This window comes from Psittacula echo (assembly GCF_963264785.1).
Source record: "Psittacula echo genome assembly, chromosome: 1".
Classification (NCBI taxonomy): domain Eukaryota; kingdom Metazoa; phylum Chordata; class Aves; order Psittaciformes; family Psittacidae; genus Psittacula; species Psittacula echo.
Genome location: NC_137735.1, coordinates 55,118,839 through 55,139,861, shown reverse-complemented (window position 1 = coordinate 55,139,861; position 21,023 = coordinate 55,118,839). Strand labels below are relative to the sequence as shown.

General features: G+C 39.4%; 1 protein-coding gene across 1 annotated transcript; it reads left to right on the top strand.

The window, feature by feature from the left end:
• Positions 1-2,713: 2,713 nt before the first annotated feature.
• On the top strand, positions 2,714-17,726 carry LOC308230444 (sodium/hydrogen exchanger 9B2-like; the record flags this gene model as incomplete). The annotated part of the gene is made up of 11 exons (XM_080635172.1): positions 2,714-3,053; positions 4,679-4,862; positions 5,814-5,984; positions 8,666-8,808; positions 10,913-11,040; positions 11,888-12,063; positions 12,594-12,700; positions 13,829-13,978; positions 16,086-16,194; positions 16,408-16,544; positions 17,487-17,726. Exons 1-11 carry the CDS (start codon positions 2,961-2,963, stop codon positions 17,724-17,726), a joined length of 1,638 nt encoding a protein of 545 aa, XP_080491298.1. The 5' UTR covers positions 2,714-2,960.
• Between the last annotated feature and the right edge of the window lie 3,297 nt (positions 17,727-21,023).

Sequence of the window (21,023 nt, the reverse complement as noted above, 5' to 3'; positions counted from 1 at the left end):
TGGGGCTGGAGGCGGCAGGAGAGGTAAGGGGGGGGGCTGCCCAAGGAGGGGGTAAGGAGGGTGTATCAGGTGCATCACTTACGTTTTTGTGGGTGATGGTGTGTGGTTTTTGGGTTTCTCTTGTTTGGTCTTTATTATTATTATTATTATTATTATTATTATGAGTGTTAGTTGCTCTGACAGTATTTGTGGTATTTTACTTGTATCCTTATCTGTACTGTGTGTGTACAAAGCAGAAGAATGTTCGGGTTGTTCAGCCTGGTGAAGACTCGACTCCAGGGAGACCTTATTGTGGCCTTTCGGTACTTAAAAGGGGTCTGTAAAAGAGCTGGGGAGAGGCTTATTAGCCTGTTGTGATAGGATGAGGTGTAATGACTCTAAACTAAAAGAGGGGAGATTGAGGCTGGATGCGAGGAAGAAATTCTTTATGACTGTGGTAGAACACTGCCCAGAGAGGTGGTGGATGCAGCATCCCTGGAGACATTCAAGGCCAGGCTGGATGTGGGTATAGGCAACCTGATCTAGCTCATTGGGGGGGGGGGGGGTAGGACTGGGTGACCTTTGAAGATCCCTTCTAGCCCTGTTACATGATTGTATGACAAGTCACCAGGGCAATAGAGCTAATAATACAGCCATGCCCACATGGCCCCTGACAGCTATTTCTTCAGCTTTCCCTCTCTTTCCTCCTCCCTACCCATTAAACACAAGAAAATGAAAAGCTCTAATAAAAACCTTTCTGGTTTCAAAATAAGGAAAGTATATTTTATAGGGAGGTACTAAAATAAGCATCTTACTGGCTGGTTTCCATGGTACTGACCTTAATCTTCTGGTATGAATTCTGCTCCATGATTTCTCAATCACTGATTTTTGTCTGTATAGGGGGGAAAGTTTGAAAAACAAAACAAACCCAGAAAAACCACAAAACAAACCACAACCAAGTAACCATGAATGCCAAACCCCACCTCCCTGATGTGAGTAAACTAGCTACTTGCTGTGGTCTCATTAATCCAGCTGGCTGTTGCTTGAAAGTAGCAGTATCAGGAACCTAGGAGGGTGAAGATGTGGTGCAGAACAGTCAAGAACAGCACATACACTGTCAGACCCCTCATTCACACCTTGAAAGGATTCCTGCTAAGTGGAACATCCAATATCCTTGCTTAGTCAAATAGGCTATTCTGAACTATTCATTTAGGACCTGAAGCTGTTGAGGTAGACTTGGGTTTCTCTGAAGAATTAATGTTTTTTCTGTCAACAAGTATGTGATCTCAAGAACTGGGATGTTGCCCATACACAGCTGGATGGAGAGCAGTATCTTTGTATCCCTTCTGTCCCTTACCCACACACCTTTCAGAATTACAAAATTAAGTACGTATACCCTGAGGAAATGGTAGGTGGAAAGAAGGAGGGAGGCACTGGTACGTTGCTCATACTTTCTGTTTCAGTCAATATACTGGCATTCATGGATTCCCAGCTCCAATAAAAGGGTTAACAATCCCTATGTGGGGGGGTGGGGGGTATCACTTCGTTAAAAAACTTCAAGACCACAACTGTTTGGTTCCACAAGAAGTAATTAAACATATAAAAAAGTACTGGAGTTGGAGCAAATGAATGTTTTACATTTAAAAAGAAAAGAAAACAAAACTATTACCTTAGAAGACATGGAAAGTGTTTGCCTATGGCTCTGTATTCTTCCTCTGTGCCTTGGCCATGTCTCAAGCCAATTTAATATCAGAACAGCTCAAACAGAACCACCCCGGTGTTACAATAGCCTCTGTCTTTGCTCATGGCACCAATTGTTCTCAAATATGAAGCATGTCATTATAAACGGAAGGCTTGATAACTGTGAGAATTGGCTGTCTGACTTGCTCCCAGCAATTCAGCAAGGAAGGAATTTCTTGACTCAGTTCTACTTAACTTGAGCAGTGTTTCTATGACCAGAGCAATGTAAAAGACTTCCAAAAAATGTCATTAGCACTGAAATGAAGTTAGAGAATATATGCACACCTTTACTGTCTGTGACTGTTGCTTCGCTGCACCTGTGAAACTACAGTAAATATTCACACAAAACCAATTCCGACACACAGAACAGTACACCGCCACATCTCTTGTTAGCATCTGTGGGACAAGAAATAGATTGGTTAGACTGAGTAAGTACAATGACAATTACCCACAAGCAACTTGGACCTTATTTCTCACTATTAGAAGTATCTCTATGGGACATAAGCAGTAAGAAAGAGCCATGTTTTATCAGCTTCACCTGATTTATACAGTGCAAGTTGTGCATAGTTCTGATCTTCATTCAAAGAGGCATCTTCTCCTTAGATATACAGTCAGCATGTTTTTGAATATAATTGCATCTAACGGAAGCATGTTCTTGAAAATTCCCCTGGAAATCAAGCTGGATCTGGTCAGGTTTAAGTTACAGAAAGTGTCCCCTTGTGTGTGTGCTTTAGAAACTACAGCTGTTGCTCTTAGCTTTATGAAATGGTTGCTTGCACTGCCATGCACACAGAGACTCTGACACTTTCAGAACTAATGGTCATGGTATGTGGAGTTGACAGCAAATAACCTTTATGTTGCACTGATAGGAGGTACAAATATATATGTGCATATATGTATATATATACATATATATACACGTGTATATATATGTATATATATACACAATATATATACATAACAGCCATTCTCTTAAGGAGGAAATAATAGGTTAGTACAGATCACTATGATTCTACAACTCAGACTTTTTAATTCAACTTTGTTAGTGCTTGACTTTGTAAGTTAGTTTCTGTCTCGTTTTTACATATAGCATACACAGGCATGCAAAAAACCATTAAATTCCAAATACCTGATCTATGGGGAAGGAGGGAAAATCACTGAGAAGCCTTCAATCTGGAAAATAGCATTACGTGCTTCTCTCTAACTTTTCTATCTTTGTTGCTTTCCTTAGGTTTGCAACAATGGTAAAGGAGGATACTGTAAAAGACAATGAAGATTTTGAGCCATCAGTATGTGAGAGAAATGGCATGATTCCCTTGCATAAGCAAAGTGAGGTAATTAATTAGGGTCTCAAAGTACAATTTCAGTCAGAGGGAAACTTACTTTTCCTTTCCTTTTTCTTTCTATACCTGTTAAAATCCCTACATTGGAAGGGAACACAGAGAGAAACCTTCTCAGCAGGAATTTGTTACAATCAACAAATGTTCAGTTCTTTTAAGTCTGTGGTGTGTTTGATTGCTGGAAATCAGTGGTTGCAATTTCAGCTTTAAGTGGAAAATGCGTCAGCTTATATTTTACAATCAGCTATTTAAGAGAATTTTGTGGACTTAAAATTGCTTCTTTGCTTTCAAATTGTGCCTATCAGTCCACTTGCTGAAGGTTGTTCCTGCATGTCTTCCTTATCTAAGAAAAATAAACACCTCTTCCAATTTTAAACTTCTATATGCATAATTCCAGTGTTCTTGGAAGCTTCTATGGCTTTAAAAAAGATTTTCTGTAAATGCAAGTAAGAATAAAGTTCTTAACATAAAGGCACTTTAGAGCAAACATACAGTATTGACTGTAAAGGTAAGTACTGTATGGTGTGTCTTTATACACACCGGTAGCTGGTGATCACAGGGTAAATAAACAAGGAAATGCTGAAAGCTCACAAGATTTGTGTTCCAACTGTGACTCTGAGTAAGGGATATATATATCTCTAGAGACAGAGAGACAAGACAGAAAAAATTAGTTTTAAATGTGGAACTGTTACTGGAGGAGGGCCAAACCACAGTATAGGCAAGAATTTCATGTCCATGCTGTGACAGTGAGATGACATGAAGGTGAATAATCACAGGAGAAGGCAGATGATTAACTTGTTAAAAATAAGGACCCTAAAAATGAAGTGAGACACATATCCAAAAATGGTCAAAAAGCACTTTGGCTATGAAGATGGATAAGTAGATGAATCAGTATAACAGAACAGCTTCAAGGAAACATTCTTCAAGGAAATAACTCCTAGGGTAGTATTTCTCCATCTCTACCTTGACTTACCAGCTTGACACTTCCAGGAATGGATCATGTAAGTAATGCTTGCACTGGACATCTGTTCTGTCTCTTTCATCTCTAATCATAAGTAGTTTTGTTATTTTGGTTCAAGGCTTTACAACAGAAATTATTTAGGAGTTATGTTAAAGGCACTGTCTCACTGGAATGATGCTTATCGTTAACTATATTGTGAAATCTAGACTGGAAGTGGAACCTTATCAAATTGTTTAAAATATTAACAAATATTTAGCTTGTATACAAGACAACCTGAATCTGGCCTGTTGGTATCGTTTCTTCATCAAATATGAGCAGCTGCTATTTGTACTGGGACAGGAGTCCTGTCAGTTGCAGATAAAAAGGCAAATGTGCCAGTCTTTCACATGCAGTTCTTTTTGCCATGCCAAACACATCACCAGAAATCCAAAAAATACTACAAAGTTGGACCATTCCTACGGCGATAGTTAAAAGTCTGTGGTATATTGGATTGCTGGAAATTAGTGGCTGTGATTTCAGCTTGAAGTGGAGCTAATTAACTAATGTAGTAATCTGTAGACAGTGTGGAATTCATGCATCATAGCTGATTTCAGGTCTTGTACACTGCTTCAGGTATATACAGTGCTGTTTCTGAGGGAGTCTCATTCTTTTCCTTCAGGAGGGACCAGCAGTAGATGCCAAGGGTATTGGTGGGAATATACAAACAGAAGAAACTGCTCTCTTGAATCACTGTGCTCAGCAACCTCTGGAACCAACGTCAGGGTCTTCAATACCTGCAAGAACATGGAGCCAAATATTTACATGTCCTCCTCAAGGTTTACTGTCCCGAACAGTGACAAATAGTATGTACCAGAGTCTAGTTAAAACAAAAAATGACAAATGAAATATTCATTTCTCTGGATGTGATAATATTTGTCCATTGTCCTTGAAAATAACAAAGGGAAATAACTATGGTTTACATATTGTACTTTTGTTTCAATGTTTTAGCAGGAAAAAAACCCCGAATCAGGTGAAACAAAGGTTTGAATGCATATTTTTTTTGTTCCTCCATCCTCTCTTGTGTGTTTAGCATGGTAGGTGTGTTTTTGCATTGCAAACTGTTTTAATCAGAAGAAAGACCTCCTAATTCTCATCTTGATAGTTTGTTTTGGTGTGGGAGCATTAGGATGATTATAAACTCAGTAGGATTTTTGTCACACTAGGTGGCTTTTTGTTGAATTAAGGCAACAAATATGAGACTTGGCAGAGATAACTTCTTTTGTTCCTTAATACCGTAGTGTGTAAAGCCAAGAATCCTCCTAACTACATGACAAACTCACCCATTCTGTTTAAGATGTGCCCTACCCTGAAGGCTCACAGAAGAGAATGCCTGGATAACCAGTTATTTAAGACTTTTCCTAACAAAAGACACTTCCTTCTTACTGCAGTTTTGAAGTAGCCGAAGACATGCAAAGGCAAGATAAGTTAGTGAAAGTCTTTGCTTTAAGTTCAGGACCTGTTAAGTGCTTTCCACAGTGGCCCCAACACTCACTCAGTACTTTCTGGTCCCTAATGATGTTCCTGGTACCATTTTTTAAAGTATCTTAGCATCTATAAAATCAGAACATCAGTTTTGGGAGCATCAAAGATGAATGAATCATATTGTTATGATTAAGCTAATTTTTAAGTTAAGTGATTTTATTTTTGAAAGTCGGGGTACTCTTTTCATTAGTAGAAAAACAAAAGTGGTCTAATAGCAAACAAAGTAATCCCTGAGAAATGACTAAATATGAATATTTATTGTTTTGTTTCAGTTGCAGTCGTGGTCCTGGTTTGGGCTGTGGTTTGGTCCATCACTGGGGCTGAGTGTCTCCCAGGTGGAAATCTGTTTGGAATTCTGTTTCTTTATTTTTTTGCTGTCATCGGAGGGAAAATTTTTGGGTTCATTAAAATACGAACTCTACCCCCTCTCCCTGCTCTTCTGGGTAAGATATCCTTCCTTCATTTCTTCCCACCTATTTGAGTGGTTTAAACTGTCAAGTAGCATCTGCATGCTAGGTATGTTTGGATTGGGAATGAACAGTGTCACACTCCAAATCTGTAGATTTTCCAAGTGACTTTTATCTGGTCTCTGAGAAGGTGCAAACTTCCCCAATCTGTCTCAGGTGAAATTGCGTGTATGTTACTAAGGCTCTCTTTTTAATTATTTGGGGACCAGAGAACTGTATACCTACAGATTCTAAGATTATTTTCCTTCAGTCCCCTCTGTCACAGTTACTTAAAATTTGGGTTTAATGTTACCAAAAAGGATTCTTAATTTAGACCTGCTATTACAGTAGAATAATTAATTCATAAGGAAATTATTGCTGAGCAGTTTCGCATGTATCTTGCACAATGAAAGTGTTTTCCAAAGAAAACACTACAAGAATTCCCTACTACTGGTAGTCCAAAGCAATTCCTTTCTCCTTCCTTTATCTCAAGGTGACTGAAACCTGAGAAAATAAAACTGACCACAAGGAGTAATTCTTTTGAAGAGAGTTATTTTAAATCAATCATAACATTTTTTTGCATATACACATCTTATTTTACATAAAAATGCAAAATAGAAAATTATGTTAATTCTGGCATCATCAGAACCTTTTCAGACGCACTTCCTAAAGGAGGTTTTGGTTAGATCAGTACAATGTTGTGAAGTGCTGCGATGCCAATGAAGCTGAAAAATGAAGCTCCAGGTTCTTCTCACCAGTTGTATACCACCCCCTTACCATGCTTAGTGCATAAATGAGTAAAGCTGTTGACAGACAGTAAAATTTCATGGCAGAGTAGGCTACAAGTACCTGCCTGCAGTGCACAGGTGAGATTTTATAACCTGCCTAGCTGGTGGTGTGCTTCACACAGTAGCACTCCTTACAGAAGGGCTCGATAGGATGATATACAGCTCTGTCCAGGCAGCATGTGTGTTCTTGCACTGCTTAGTTTCACGAATGAGAATAAATTCAAATGAGAGGGAGGGAAGTTTTGCATGTCGCGTATCTGCCTGCAATGACATGAATACAGAATGTAACATACAGGGATTCTGCCCTTTCTTGGTAAACAAAGAGAAAAAAAGGTAAAAGAAAAAAACTGACCATTTGGATTCTGCTTTTTTCTTTTTTAAATTAAATCTGCATCTAAAAATTATGAGTTGAGCATGAAACTACTTGTCAGACAGGTAATCCTGAGCAACAGAAACTTAAACACATGACAGCACATGTCTGTTTAGTTGCTTAGGACAGAGTTCATCATTCAGATCCCCAGTGTTTGAGGAAAAATGGAGAAATCTGTAAGAGGAAAAGATTGTCAATGTCTTGGAAAACTTTTTCACACTGGTAATACAATTCTTGTACTCTTACGTGGCTTTAATCCGTTTCTGCTAGGTGCAGTTGAGTGTAATGTGGATGGCTGAGCACTCAAGCACATTATAGTGAGCCTCTGTCTCAGGAAGAAATGGAGTGAAATTGCTACTGAAACAGTCACCTAGTATATTTTAGGTACACATTGCAGAGAGGTTTCTGTAGCAGGCAACATGGAGCAGACCAGTGAAGTTATCCATTGAGGTGGCGTTTTTTGATTTGTTGGGTAGAATTCTAGATGAGGGTAGCTCCAGTGCTTTGGACCTCACGCAAACATTGCAAAGAGCATACGATCATTATGCTAGCCTGATATAATTGTCATGAGGCACATTACTTATGCCATTTTTTTTCCTGGGAGGTGGTAGAAAGAACCATGTCCAAAAATCTAGTATGTTCCAGGACAAATCAAGTCCACAGCCAAGGCTCACACCAAGCTGGGTCCAACCTGAGCAGTGTTTACTTTTCATCTTTTTTTGTTTCCTGTTACTTTATATGGCTAATACAAACATACACAAAAATGTATGTTTGAATCATCAGGACCTACAAGAATTCCTGCAGATCTACATTTCAAGTCAAACTTCCCTGTATTTTTCCGTATCCTTCCAGAACCAGAGTTCCAGTAGCTTTGTAGGAAGTCTCTGATTAGGTAGCTTTGCTAATATTTGCAAAAAGTTGGATCTTGCAAGTAGCTGAAGTAGAAGATAAGACCAAGTTCCTGATTTTTTTCCCCCTCTTTGCATAAAAGTCATATTGCCAGAGACTATTGAAATGTCTGTTAGCTGTTTTAGATTGTCTTTTCCAATGAACTCAGCATTGCAGTTCCTCTGATACCTGCATTTCTTACACCTAAGAGGATTTTTAATGACTTCCAACTTCTGAGGTAAATACACAGTATTAGACAATCTTCTTCTTTTCATTTTAAAACAAGCTAAGAAGAAAAATATCTTTAAGGATGCAGAGAGGTCTTTCCTTATGGCAAGAATGACCAGTACCTGGCGAACAAAGCTGAATTCTGTTGACTCACACTAAAGCTATGTGTCAGCATCCTGTGGATTTATTAATTGGTGATCTGGTGTGTTCTTAGGCCACTTTCATTGCTTTAAACATGTCTCTCTCTTTCCATGCTTTAGTCCCCATTGTTAAAACATGGTTTCAGAACATTGTTTCTTCATCTCTCATAAATACATAATATGGTGTCTATTTTCAGAATGCTATGCAAGCTTTTCTTGTGCAATAAAACCAAATAATTTGACAGGCACTTGCTTTCATTTAAGGGATGCTACTTGCTGGTTTCCTGATCCGAAATATATGGTTCATTAGGAACATCGTCCAGATAAATCTGCGCTGGTCGGCAGCACTGAGGAATATTGCTCTTTCAATTATCTTGACCCGAGCAGGACTCGGCCTAGATCCAAAGGTATAGCAACAGCTGTTTGTGTGAAGCAATGTATACAACAGCCCTCAAAAAAAAAAAAAAATTAATAATTGGTTCTGTTAAAAATATTGAACTGTTAAGTCTTAAAGGATCTGCAAATTAGATCATAGAATCATAGCATGATTTGGGTTGGAAGGAACTTTAAAGCTCATCCAGTTCCAACCCTCTGCCATGGCAGGACCCCTTCCACTGGACCAGGTGGCTCAAAGCCCCATCCAACCTGGCCTGGGACACTGCCAGGGATGAGGGAGCCACAACTTCTCTGGGCAACCTGTTACAGTGTCTCACTGCCCTCACAGTAAATAACAGAAAGCATAGTTTTTATCGTGTAGTTATATGTGTGCTAATATTGGCAGTTGGGTTTGTGAAGCATGCAAGCAATCAAAAAACTAGCTGAAGAAAACAGATTTTATGACCATTTTCCCCTTGCCTTAAACAAATTTCCTGAATTTTGTGACCAGACCATCTTGAGGACATGTACCCCTTGGTTTGTCAGGAAGAGTTTACGCTCCCTGCCAAACTCCCTATCAGTTTATACTGACAAACTAAAGCAAGTAATGGAAGGGATCCCCAATCCTTGAAAAAGAATGTTGCTTTTGATTTGTTGTTGACATAAATCAAAAAAACCCAGCCAACTAAAACATCCAAACGTGTGTGTCTTTTTTTACTTCTTTATTTCTTTGGTTTTTTTGAATCATTGCCATTTTAATGCAAATACATTACTGGCAAACCTGAGTCCTGCTGCACTACAGAAACAGTGCTTCACATCACAATTAGTTTTTTTTTGTTCACAATGAAGTCGATAATGCTCCCGTGAACAAAAAAAGTCTTCCTCTGCACACCATGAAACTTGACATCCCGTAAATTAATGAAGGTGAGCTTTTGCTTAATCAAAATCAGCTGGCTGAAGTAAGGCTGTACCATATTGGTCCCTACCCATTTAAGTTTAAGGGACCACTTAAAGTTTATAGAAAATTTAGGTCAATTATAGCTAGTTCAGAACAACTAAAATGATTTTACTTAACCAAGGAAGACTTGGGAGTTGCCAGTGCTGCAGATATTTAGGAAAATAGGGTGTTGTCATTCTTGAAAAATACCTGGTTTCCTCGATTACGATTTGTCTCTTTTCCTAAGACACTGAAACTTGTATGAGCATCTTGTTACACACAGCTTGGATGCCCAGTTCTGGGAGATGGCTTTTCTTTATATTCCATGACAACTTTTTTTTTTTTGCCAAGGGAGCTTTGTCTTTGACTCATTTTTCTCCCATGTGGCAATTGAAGCTCTGGAACAATTGCTCCTGGTGTAATTGAAGCTGTGAAGACAAAGATGTCAGTTGCTCTGGTAATTCTCAGCCCTAATTACGCTGGTAAAAAGTGCAAGTCACTGAATTTCTCCCCTTCACCCCCGCATGTCAAAATTAGGGACCTGTCCTAGCAGAGTCATGTTTTTGACTAACTTTTAAAGGTAGCTGTTACATGTAAATACTCTGGCTTAGAGAAATTTTTTAATAGAAGTTGCTGAGCCAAATGGAACTTGAATATGCTCTGGATATCAAGTGAGAGACAGCTGGAAGAAATGCTTGGCTCCTTGTGCCAAGTGTATGTGGTTCTACAACTTTCCATGACTTACTGATGTGGGAAATTTTTTTTTTTTGGGGTGCTTGTGCAACTTGTGGGATTATCGCAAGTTCTGCTGTGGGTCGAGCAAACGGCCTCAAGTAACTGTGGGTCAGTCAGCTGTGTTGAGGGTGCACTTTTCAAATGGATCCCTGTCCAGCCTCTCACATTTAGCTTGCTCTGCACAAGAAGACAAACATAATTTTCTGCCCCTCCTTCCTGTGACATGCAGGAACCTTGATGGCCCTAGATTCAGTGGGTTTCACTCCCACACTTGGAATTTTATATCCAAATCCAGTTGCACTTGAGCCTGTCTCAGGCTTAGGCCATGTAAAGCTGTCACATCCTGTACTGCAGCTCAGAGAGGATTCTTTTCATAAACCATATCAGATTGTACATTAATTTCCTCTCTATAAAGACAAGGAAGGGTACTGAGACTAATGTCTGAATGTGTTTGTATATTGCAGGCTCTTAAGAAGCTCAAAGCAGTCTGTTTACGGCTTTCCTTTGGACCATGCATCTCAGAAACATGCACAGCTGCTGGTTTTGCCTACTTGCTCATGCATTTGCCATGGCAGTGGGGATTTATTTTAGGGTAACGTACTCTCTTTTCTCCTGTATGACAAATGTGTCTGTTTTCATGCTACAGTTAAATGATCCAAGTGCAGTTAGTTCTCTGCACCAAAAGACCTCAGTTTAATGCCAGTTAGTTAGGAAGCTGTGCTTGTTTGCTTACCATTCGTATCTGGCTCTGTGGCTAATTTAAAGGTCACATTTCCAGGCTATGGACGAGTACTTGCATCATTAATCTTCTGTGTCTAATGTTCTGATCTGAGCACTTGAAGAAGGCTGGTGTGACCATTGAGTCTTCAACCACAACACAGAGGGCTTCTAGGGACAGAAAATGATGCCACAATTTGGAGAATTTGCATGCTGGAATTCAGAATTTCCTTGTAGAGAAATGCATATAGGACAGTCTTCCTGTCACAAGTCAAGGATAAGGATATGGCATGTTATATTCTGGAGTAATATCCTTGAAGAGGAAACCTTTTCCATCTATTTCTATCTAAACTGGTAGAATAGGTCCAGATGCATATACTGGAGCAAGATGGATGAACTCCTATGCCACACACTGATTTTTATGAGAAGGAACTGGGCTACTGAGTCATAAGCATGTCTAGACTAGGTTCCTAAATGGGACAATTAAGGCATATATCAGGGAGCATAATTGGCCTGCAGTGTAGACTCAAGTCTTAGAGCCCTTTATTTTTAATACTATTGAGTTGGGCAGGAATTGCTTGTAATTAGCAGGAAAAGGTAAGGAAAATACCTTATGTAAAGATTTGTTTATTTATGCTTTAAAAGAATTGGGGTCAGAACATTCTGAGGTTTTTCAGTTCAGTGCTTTCTTTATAAGAGAGGCTGAACCTGTGTATTTTCAGTTTTGTTCTAGGTGCAGTCTCCCCTGCTGTGGTGGTTCCCTCAATGCTGATTTTACAAGCTGCGGGATATGGGGTGGAGAAAGGTGTCCCAACTTTGCTAATGGCAGCTGGCAGCATTGATGACATTCTGGCTATCACAGGCTTCAACACTTGCCTTGGAATAGCTTTCTCTTCTGGTATGCTGGTTAATCTGTGTGTGGTGAAATCCAGAACAAATAGTGATGTTTTGAAGAACATGTGCTCTGTTATAACTGACTGGTTTGTAAGTTAATGACATCTCCTTATAAAATTCATATATGGACTTGCATATTGAGAGGGAAATTACCCATGATCAAAAGTCTTGATGTAACATTGTCTGCTCTGAGTTGTGGGTCACAACAGTTTTCAGAGAACATTTTTCCCTCTCTGCTCCCTTAGCTGCCAAGTCTTGTCCTGTATTCCCAACATAATGCTTTCAAATATCCCTGGGTTTGGCAGTGTTCTTGGAGTGGCTTTTTCTCTAGCTTCTTTCTTGGCATGAACTTCCATAGAGAGAAAGTTGCATTATCCAGTTCTTTTAGGGCCATACGTTCCATCCTGAACCCCTTTGCCCCAAGTAATTTAAAGCAGACACTGCCCTGGAATCACCCTCATAGGTGTACAGTGTGGTTTGTGCACGAAAAGTCTATGTGTAGCTTACTGAACCTATTTTTCTTTTGCCAAATAGGTTCTACTCTGTACAATGTTCTCCGTGGGGTACTGGAGGTTGCTGTTGGCATAGCAGCAGGGGGGATTCTGGGAATGTTTATTCGATACTTCCCAAGCCGTGATCAGGTAAAAAAAAAAACAGTAAAAAACTCTTAATGAAATAGAGACTCTTTGATAAGGGATAATGTTCTTAACTTATTAATTTCCAAGCTTCACATGAAGCTGCTTTTGGGGAAAGCTGTGTACAGCGCTAACAGCTTTCAGGTTGCAAAGCCTATCTATCAAGTGAGGATGTGTGTTACAGGTGATTGTTTACTGCACCAGTAACAATGTATGATCTCATAGTCCTTCCCAATGGAGAATTTGGAACTGAGCTCGCCACCCTGCTCTCATTGAAGGTGATGGAATTGTCCACACATAAAGGAGAAAAGGTCTGATACCCATTTCAGACAGTAAAATAATCATCAATTAGATTGATGTGTGACACATTTACTTTTGTAAGTGTAGGCCTCTTTCCAGTAGGCCTAAGATTAAAAATGAGTAAAGTGGACAGATTGTAGGTGTTAAGTGACGGGGCATACAAGTAGTGCTAATTAGAATGTGTTACTTTCAATGAAAATCAAGCCTGTCTAAAATGATAGATGAATTTACTATCAAGGGGCAATTAAGCAAATAGAAAATCGTGGAAGAAAATAGATATATTCTGGACTACCTAAGTCAATTTGCAAAGCATCTGTTGCCCTCAGTGGGACCAGATTTTCTTCTTATCAAATAGCATAAGAAGATACAGGAACTAAACAGATAAATAGAAATGGGCAACAATGGAAGAGATGTCTCTGCAAGACTGGATCAAACCCATCTAGTGTCAAGGATTTCACCTCTCCTTGGATAAATCATTCTAGTACTTGAACACACAGGTAGAAAATCCTGTTATCACAGAGTTGAAGGGCTGTTAGAACAGAGAATCATATTCCTTGTGATACAAAAAGCCTACTGGCAGTGAGACTTTGGATGGGCAGAGGATAGAAAATATGACATTTAAAAATTTAAAATTTCTTAGGAATTAATGTCAAAAAACCCACAAACCTCTAATCCAGCAGTTCACATCTTACTTGAAAACTTTGATTCTTTCCCAGTGGTTAATGACAATTTCTATTTTCAAATTGTTCCCTTCAAAATCATCAGCAGACATCTTTTTCCTCCATTTCTAAAAGAAATTTACTTTCTTTTGTTTGTCTCTTTCCTTGGCTGCAGGTGTCTCTGGCATGGAAGAGATCATATTTTGTACTTGGGCTGTCCATGTTTGCTGTGTTTGGCAGTATCTACTTTGGCTTCCCTGGATCAGGAGGGCTCTGCACATTAGTCTTAGCTTTTGTTGGAGGTGTTGGATGGTCTGAGGAAAAGGTAAATGTTTACATAAAGAAGCGTACCATAGCAAAACCCTTTTGTGTGTACAGCCTGACAGGAGTTTGAATTTCTGTCAGGGGTGATAATGATGCATTTATGAAGCTTTAGGAGGGGTATGGATTAAAGAAAAAAGCATTCTACATTTATTTTGGAAGTCTTTAACATTTAGCATGACAGAAAGTTACGTGAGTATATATCAATACAGAGCCTAATAGGCTGACAGAGAAATGCTCACAGACTTGTCTTAGACATCTTAAGCCATTTAAAGGAGATTTAGTTGTCAAGACACTTGACTAGGAATCCAAAGCTTTATGTCCCAGCTCTGAGAGTCTGTAACTTTACACAGTCACTTTATGGTAAGATTTACAAACAGGTGTCCAAAATAGTTGTGTGCATGGCCTGAATACCCTGAGGTTTTGTTACACATAGTTTTGGGGGTGGTGAAATGGAAAACAGTAATTAAGCATCTTCTCTCCTCTTTCCCAAATTTCAGCCAGCGTATTCCAGATAAAAGAGAGCAGGATACCCACAATAAAGGGTGATATAAGGCCATATAAAAAAAATACAAAAGACTGCTTTTTAGATACTTTTTCTTAGCTACTAAGCCTGCTTCCTCTTACCTTTGCTGCCACACTGCATTTCTTTACCTCTCACTGTATGTGTCACTGCCTCTTTTGCTTGATATGATCTACACAATGTTTTGAGGGCATCTTTGTCTCTACAGCTGTACCCTTGAGACATGCAGTAGAAGAAGGGGAGAAGACAAGAAAGGGGATCAGATATAGCAGAGCCCATGTTCTTATCCCCATCTAGACCCTGAGTTCAGTAAGATCTCAAGGTTTGTTAAAACAATGAAAAAGAAACTATGGTTTCGATTTGGAAGTATTACCTTTTTGTCCAAGTTTAAAAGAAGAAAAACTCATCTGGGGACTTAACTACTTAAGGACATTAGAACTGATAAAGCTCTCTATTGGAAACCTTTTAAACCATTTCAGAAAGAAGGACCTTCTGCAGTCTATAAATGCTTAGTTTAAATTATTTTGATCAGTGAATGAAGCTTTCTGGCTTTAAGGATGTTCTTTTCAAATGCCTTAGCTCTTTTCTATCAGGTACAGTCAGAGATTCCAAGGTTTTCCTGCTGAGCATCTCATCACCTCCTACTTCATCCAAACATCCTCCTCTTTCCATCGTCCGTGGTGGAGGTCACTTGGCAAATACTGTCCATGGAGAACAAGGAACATATTACCTACTGGTGGAACAGTTAAGTGGACAGTAAAAAGACTGAAAGGATGCCAACATCTGTAAAGAGGTTTTGGGTTTGTTTTTTTATTTTTAAAAAAAGGGTGAGATGACAAGGTGAAATGAGGCAAATAAAACTGTTTAGCAGTCTGTACATCTCCACCTTGTTCTAAGGTTACAGAAGTTTCTGTGTTACAGTCTTCTACCATTCTGTTGACTGAAGAACAGGAAGATTCCTGTTTATCCTGGCAGCAGTTTTAGGAAAATTGTTAGATGTAAAATTCAAACACAAGGATAAAAGACAGCATTGCCCTTATACAGTACATCACACTGGAAAGTTCAACTTTTTACTGGTATGGGATTTCAGACTTGCTCGGTCTAATTTTTCTCCTGCTCACATGGAAACAGGCCTCTGAGTGCGGCACAAGCACAGTTAGGTCTTGACTGAAACTTTAGAGGGTCTGACTGTGCTCAGATATAAATGGAAGAACACATTTAAGCATGCAGTTCCCAAAGGCTCAGCAACTTCATGGCAAAGCTGTTCAAATGACAATGTCTCCCTAAATACTGAAACCATCTGTGCTTTTATTTTCCTCCTCTTGTCTGTAAACTGCTCTGTCACTCTTCAAATATCAGTGACTTTTATTTCTCTTCTTGAGATAATAAGCATTTATTTATTGGCAGAATTACACACTCTGACCTTCAAAAGGTACGCAACAGATTTTGAATCTTTTAGTATTAGCTCAAAGAAGAAGCAATTCTGGACAATCTTTATGAGACATTTTCACTTTGATTAATTAAATCTTGTGTCTACTTGGCTGTATTTTTGTGAATTTATGTATTATTATTTTTGTTTTCATTGCAGAAAGAAGTAGAAAAAATTGTTGCCATTGCATGGAATATCTTTCAACCTTTTCTTTTTGGTTTAATTGGTGCAGAAGTATCTGTTACATCTCTTAGACCTGAAACTGTTGGTAAGATCATCCAGTAATTATCCAGCTTTCATTACTGGCTTCCAAAGAATATCTATAAGGAAATCTAAAGCCAAGCAGATCATGGCTGACCCAAAAAAAACAAAACACTTCAAAATGAAAATCAACCCCACTTTAAAGCTACGGTTTTAGGAGCCTTATTCCTCTCAGGCACCTATGCACAAAAGTACTGAGAAGTGTTTGTCTTTGTTGCAGGACTCTGTGTTGCTACATTGGGCATTGCCCTCATTGTGCGAATCATAGCAACGTTCCTGATGGTGTGTTTCGCTGGGTTTAATTTCAAGGAGAAAATATTTATCTCATTGGCATGGATTCCCAAGGCCACTGTCCAGGTAAGCAGTTCAACATCACTTTCATTCCAGGCTAAATCTGTTGTCCTTAGCAAAGCTCCTCATAACTAGCACAGTAGTAAATAGGGAGAGGATCAGGCTCTAATAGGAGAGTGTAGATATGGACAGTTCATATTCTAAACCACTGTAAGTCTGCCTGAAAAGTGCATGGACAGCCTTCTATGTGAAGGTTTTTTGCTTGCATACTGGGTTGTACTCTTAATAAATGACAGAGAATTGTACATATTTAACTATTTCTCAGCTATTGCACATTACTGTGCCTTTACATACAGGTTCTAAGAACTTTCAAAACAGAAGTGTTTCCCTCTTATACATGAAATGTCTGCAGGAACAGTCACATCAAGAGGCTTAAAATGGGTTTTCAGTTTGTGGTAAGGGGTAGTCTGACAGCCGTATGGCTAGAGAAGCCTCAGGCTGGCTGCATTCTTTCTTTATTTCAGTGATTGTTGTTATTTAGGCATCACCTAAATAGCATGATTAACTGCAGGCAAAAATTAATATTCCAAACAGGCAAGGATTATTGCAAGATTTGCAAACTATACTTTCAGAAGCTGCTGCTAGTTGACTGCTGTCAGGATGCATTCTGTGGTATTTTAACAGCTGCAATGCAGAATACACTGTCCTGTTTCATTAATCACAAATTCTCCAGAAATGTAGGTAAGAGGACAGCTAAACAATGTTCTTCATGGGAGGGAACCATCCAGATAAACTCATTAGCTTAGAAAATTCAAAGTGTATCCAAGCAAAAATTGTTCTCATAGGTATAACATTTACTTTTCTATTTACTATCTAGAAATGAATTGATTGAATGTACTACAGATGTCAAATTTATGCTAAATATTGACTGATGATTAGTCTCCTTTTTTACCTCTTTCAGTGCTAACGGCTACTTGCTCCATTTCACCAATGTTTTCTTTCCTGCAGGCTGCAATAGGTTCTCTTGCCTTGGATACAGCAAGAAGTCATCAGGATGAGCAACTGGAAAAGTATGGAATGGATGTACTGACAGTAGCTTTCTTGGCTATCTTAATCACTGCTCCAATTGGAGCTCTGGTTATTGGTTTGGCAGGGCCCAGACTTTTGCAGAAGGCTCAGACAAATAGCAAGGAGGATGAAGAAGGTGCTGAGGCTGGAGAAGAAGCAGAGGCCTGTGAACCTTCATAAGATGGACATCTACAGGAATATCGTCCTTCAGCCCTTACGCTCCTGTTGAGTAAACACAGGATGTCTGTAACCTTTCTGGAGGAAACTAAACCAAGTATCAGTTATGTCTGCTATTTTGAAAGCAGCCCTGGCAGAGTTTTATGGAATATTTTTATGTGTTGATGGTGCCTTAAGAGATAAAATAGCTGAACATACAGTGAATGGGCTGGCCAGGCAGTGAGTCACTGAGAAGTTAGCAGTCAACAGCTACTTAAAATATGTGGGTGTGAGGCCAGGAAGAGGATCAGAATTGTTCAGGCACGGAGCTGGAGTTATGAGGTGGAATATAAACAGGAGAAAATAGAGGTTAACGTGAATAACTTCTTGATGGTTGAAACTGGGCTGTGTGATAACAAATTCAACTGCTCAAAGAATGGAACTCTCTGAATGAGAGACTGCTGGCATACAGTGAATGAATCCTGCCATGGGTTAGTGATTCCCTCTCCTTCCTCATTCAGGTTCCAAAACTTGCCTTCTCCTATTGCTGTTCTTCAGGTCATGTACTCCTTTGTGCCTTCAAAGGACTGTCAGCTCTGGTCATAGCAAGAAACAGCAAGTGGTACTTATGTGCTGAAAGAGACAGTTGGGTCCCTCATGGGCTGTTGTAATGAAGGTGTTGCTGGTGCTAGTCAAAAACAGGACTGAGCTTGAAAATGGCATGAGGGTTGTGGGGAGGCTGTAAGGACTGGGAGAGGGTTATATGGGATTGAGATGGCTGCTTCTTCACCTACGTTCCTCAGTCTTCACACAACATGATGTCAAGGGAGGGAAAGCCAGCTCTTCGGCCACTGAGAGTGGCTATGTTCTGGGACTGGCCACTGTAGGACAGAGGGAAGAGTTCTTCTCAGGTGGGGTTAGCTGACAGGGCAAGGCCAAGGTGTTAATGAGTTATCACTTTCTTCCTCTGCTCCTTTTGAGGAACTCAGTGATAGCAGCAGACCTCAAATCAAGATTCCTAGGTCAGCTGGGATCTCCTATTGCTTTGTCCTAAATGAATACTCATCTGGCTGAGAAAATGCCATGATCCAGCCCCTCTCACATCTGCTTTTGGACAATTACAGCAAAGAAAACCAGGTATTTGCTAGAAATATAGCCAGTGGTGCTCACTTTTTCAAGAGGTGGTTTGCTGGATTGATTGTGGAGAGTGGAGGCCTCTAAGACTTCCCAGGGTATTTTTTACCTCCGACTGATGCAGAAAACTGATACACTTTAAATGAATGGCCTTAAAAATGCAGTGTTGAGAGGGATGGTTCAAAGTGAAAGGAGCTTCATTCTCACCTACCTTCAGAAAGGCTGCTGTGTGAAGGCAGGTGTCATGAGAAAGCTGTATTAACACCACAGTGCTATCACCCTCAGCATGTACCCCCAAATCATATGGGTCTTTCAGAAAAATAAGTTTCTCTGTGAGGCTGTGGATCGTTGTAATGACTGACAACAATCGTGTTAAGTATCTTGCCAAAACATTTCACCAGGGGGAGCAAAAAGCTCAAATATGGTATTCTTCAGTGTATTTAATATAGATGTCTCCTGCAGAGTCAGCTACAATGCAGTACACATCTGATTTTCCCATTCTCATAATAATTTCTTTTCTCCTTGATTGTTCTAAAGCCAGAAGTAAACCTCCTCTGTTGATTGAAATCCTGCTCATGCCTTTAACTGTGGTATTGGTTAGGGTTTTGTATTGACAGGTACCAGCAGATCTTTCTCTGCTATGTTTTGTACAAGTAACTAGCTCCAAGTAGGTCATTCCCACACCTCCATTCTCAGGCATGGAATCAGTACAGCATCCCTCAGAAACTGCAGGTTTTCATAGACTCATAGAGAACTGTTTTGTGTTCGAACGGACCTCAAAGATCATATAGTTCCAACCCGTTGGGTTTTTTTAGCAAGAATGCTAGATTGTGCCTGTATTCAAGGTGCCTCCGAGCAGATATCTGCACTACAGCCAGAACTGAACTGAACTCATTTCATAGGCTACTGTGCAGAATATATTTGATGTGTCTAGATCATTTTGGCATTAGAAAGAAAGAATTAATCAATTCTGGTTTAGCTTTTACGATTTCAGTATGTAACACAAAAATGTGCAAAAATACTTTTAAAAACAAACTACCTAAAACTGTATGATTTGCAGAGTGTTCATGTATGCCTCTGTATACAGATTAATTGCACCTCAGTAAGTGTGCCTTGGTATATGCCCTCCCCTCCAAGCCAAAGAGAAAGTTTCCTGAGAAATATTTTATCACTGTGCAATTCCAGCACAGTGATAAAACCAGGAAATTCTTTGGTAAGTTCTCCCCAAACAACTGTCAAGAACTTCCTTGGGGAATGTACAATCTTCAGTTCAGTTCATGTTTGTCCCCCTGACCAGAAAGGAAGATGCTTTCAAACTATGCATTGATGAATGTTTAGGGTGCTGTGCTGGGTGGTTGTTTTATCAGCCACTGACTTCTGTGCCTGTTCTGCCTGCCTACTTTGCATGGCTAACAGAGGCGCCCTATTTCTTAAATAGGGGTAGTTTAAATAGGAGTTTATTTTATTTGAAATCATGTCTGTAAACCTAACTGAGGAGGGAATATGGTGTTCAGTTCATCAGTGGCTGTGTATAAAATAATTTTGAGTAGAACTTACAGGAGTAAAAGCTTTATATAGTTCACTCTTCCATAAAGTTTTATAAAAAGTAGGCTCTTCCTGCAGAGAGGGATCACTATGCAAAATTTGGAGTCTGTTCAATAGCAGGAGTGTGACGTGTAAGGATTACAGCCCTTTAAATTTAAACACACCTTTAGCATGCAAGCAAACCTCTGACAAACAGATGATAGCCTCTAATACTTGCTTACCATCATAACAGCATCTCATAAACTGGATTTATCCTGCTTCCTTCACCTCACCGCACTCTCAATTTATTCATTAGCTCACTCCCACCATTCTGAGCGCTTGAATAGCTATACCAATGAAAAGCCCCGTGATCATCTCTAATCTAAACAAAATTGAATCAATTTTCATTGCCTTGCCATTGTGTGGATGTTTCTCACAAGACTCCTTTCCCCCAGCTTTTATTAAATCTTCAGAAAGAATCAGGTTGAAGCTATTACCCAGACCTGCAGATCTAAAATGAAAAGCATTAATGCTTTGTAACGCTCCCATCCTTACCTTCCAGAAAGGAATAAAACACCTGCATCTTGTCACAAAAACAAATGATCCTGAGATGTTTGGGGTTTTTTTAAATAACTATGATGACAATTTCAGCTAATTTTAAGC